The following is a 2,594-nucleotide window of genomic DNA, read 5'->3' as shown; positions in this document are numbered from 1 at the left end:
CATGGTCCTCAATAAAGCCAGATCCCTCAGCGGTGCTCCCAGTGTCTGTCAATCTCTGTCTCCCTTTCTCAGACCTCTCCAAATGGCCTTTGATCATCCCATGTGCCCTCCGGGATCTGTGAGTAACAGGCATTGCTTTTTTAGAGTTCTCTGATGGTGGTGCCCAGGTGTGTCTTCTGATCACAATAAGAACCCGAGGGCCAGTGAGTCACAGCATAAGCTCTGGGAATGTCCACAAGCACATGGGCATGGGTGAGTGCCGGGGCTTTCCTAGCCAGAGCATTGTGGTGTCAATAGCCAGAGGCTTAAAGGGAACACTGTTAAAGTCCACGTCATCAGTAGGAATGCTTAGGTTGTGATGTAAAAAGATTGACAGACACAAGGTGAAAACTTTGGTTTGTATGTTCATCTACGATAAAATTATGGAGAGGGCTTAGGGGCCAAGTGTAGCTTTTTTCCATATGAAGACTATAACTCGTGATTATGTTCTTGGAAAATCTAGGGGAGATTTACTTCTCGTGGGGTAAGTCATTTGAAAAGAAATTATTTTTAAGAAATCCAACTTGTCCCATTAGATACAGAAATTTCCAGGCATTTATGTTCTAAGGCTGGGGAAAACATTGGGGACATATGAAAATGGACAAAGGGGAAACTATGTCAGACAGAGCAGAAGCTTGATAAAGTGAGTTCCTTAAATGTATAGAGAAGTTGAAAGCAAACAAGTGGAAATTCCAGGAGAAAAACGGAAGGAGCAGATTCTCCTGCCAAAGTCTATTTAAGGAAGAACAGTTCTTGGTTCTGAGGCTCTGCCCTGCAATCATGCACATGTCTCCAACCCCAAGACAGTTGGCCATTACATCACTTGAACCCCAACAATTCTTTTCAGAGCACTCTTTATGTCTCTGTTCCTCAGGCTGTAGATGAAGGGGTTCAGCATGGGCGTGACCACCGTGTACATCACCGAGGCTGTGGCACTTGACTGTGAGCTCTGGGTAGCAGCAGAGCTCAGGTACACGCCAAGCATCGTACAGTAAAATAAACACACGACCGACAGGTGAGACACACAGGTGGAAAACGTTTTATACTTGCCCTTAGCTGATGCAATCCCACGTATTGAGGACACTATCTTGGAATAAGAGTAAAGGATCCCAGCAAAAGGACCACCACCCAGCAGGACAGCTGCAAGATACATCACCACGTTATTAAGAAAGGTGTCAGAACAGGCAAGCTGGAGCATCTCATTGAGTTCACAGAAAAAGTGGGGAATTTCTACCTGTGTACAGAACGACAGCCGCAACATCATTAAACTCTGTAACAGGGAATTCAGGACACACATGATCCAGGACACCAGAACCAACAGCCCACAAAGCTGGGGGTTCATGATGATCGTGTAGTGGAGGGGGTGGCAGATGGCCACAAACCTGTCATAGGCCATCACACTCAGGAGGAAGACGTCCATCACAGCAAAGAGTATGAAAAAATAAATCTGTGTGATGCAGTCCTCATAGGTTATGACTTTGTTCTGAGTCTGGATGTTCACCAGCATCTTCGGGATGGTGGTGGAGGTGAAGCAGATGTCTACAAAGGACAGGTTGGCCAGGAAGAAGTACATGGGCGTGTGGAGGTGGGAGTCAGAGCTGACGGCCAGGATGATGAGCAGGTTCCCAAACACAGTGATCAGGTACATGGAGAGGAAAAGCCCAAATATGAGGGGCTGCAGTTCTGGTTCTTCTGAAAATCCCATAAGAAGAAATTGTGAAGTTCCTGTATCATTTCCTGGGTCCATGTGGTGGAGGTGACTACCAGTAAAGGGGAAAATAACATGACAAAACTTCACATGGGCCTGGCCCACATTGTTCAAATGCTACCATGTATTTCCAGTCAATAAAATAATTTCAATACTTTGTGAATGGATCTGGGCCCCTTGAGGGGATCACCGTTTCCTCTCTGATTTTTAATTTTCATCCCAACATCAGTTGTTCCCCCAATGGCCAGGTATCATAGAGTTAATAAGAAATTATTTCATGCATTTGAGGAATATATGGAGTGTCAACCATGCTGTCAGCATTTTCAAGTCATAAGGTAGAGGGTGTTGAAGAGGAATGGTACCTTCAATTCAATGATGGTGACTGGATATACACACATATAGAAATGAGATAATTCTGAGATAGGAACAGAGGCTATGAAGAAAATGAAGGCAGGTAAAAATAGAGAGTGGAGGGAGTGTTATGTTGTGTGTTCGGTCAAGATTGGGTAAGAAGGTGACATTTAAGCAGAGACTTGAAGGAAGAAAAAAAACATCCTGGAAAGTGGAAAAGGGTCAGCCAGTGCAAAGGCCCTGAGGAGGCATTATTTTTTTTTTCCAGAAAATCAAGGCTCAGAAGGAAGCCAGTGTGTTGAGGGGAATGGACAAGAGGTAATTGTTGCAAATTTCCTGAAGACATGTGGCCTCACAGCTGGTTAAGGTTCAAGACACAGGGAGCTCCTCGCCCACACTATGTACCTTTTGCACTTTATTCATCTGGTTACTGTAGTTTCCTGTCCGTGGAACATCTCTTCTCACTATCACACCCAACATCCTGAGAAAACACTTC

General features: G+C 44.9%; 1 protein-coding gene across 1 annotated transcript; it reads right to left on the bottom strand.

Annotated features, from left to right (window-relative positions):
- Positions 1–853: 853 nt before the first annotated feature.
- On the bottom strand, positions 854–1,837 carry LOC125161117 (olfactory receptor-like protein OLF4). The gene has a single exon (XM_047850756.1). The coding sequence runs from the start codon at positions 1,784–1,786 to the stop codon at positions 854–856; it is 933 nt and encodes a 310-aa protein (XP_047706712.1). The 5' UTR covers positions 1,787–1,837.
- Between the last annotated feature and the right edge of the window lie 757 nt (positions 1,838–2,594).

The sequence above is a fragment of the Prionailurus viverrinus genome, chromosome A2 (assembly GCF_022837055.1).
Source record: "Prionailurus viverrinus isolate Anna chromosome A2, UM_Priviv_1.0, whole genome shotgun sequence".
Classification (NCBI taxonomy): Eukaryota; Metazoa; Chordata; class Mammalia; order Carnivora; family Felidae; genus Prionailurus; species Prionailurus viverrinus.
This window is presented reverse-complemented; position numbering and strand designations above follow the sequence as displayed.

What these genes read in the sequence shown, in the direction of transcription:
- LOC125161117 (XM_047850756.1), bottom strand. Translation starts at nt 1,786, where the DNA reads ATGGACCCAGGAAATGATACAGGAACTTCACAATTTCTTCTTATGGGA.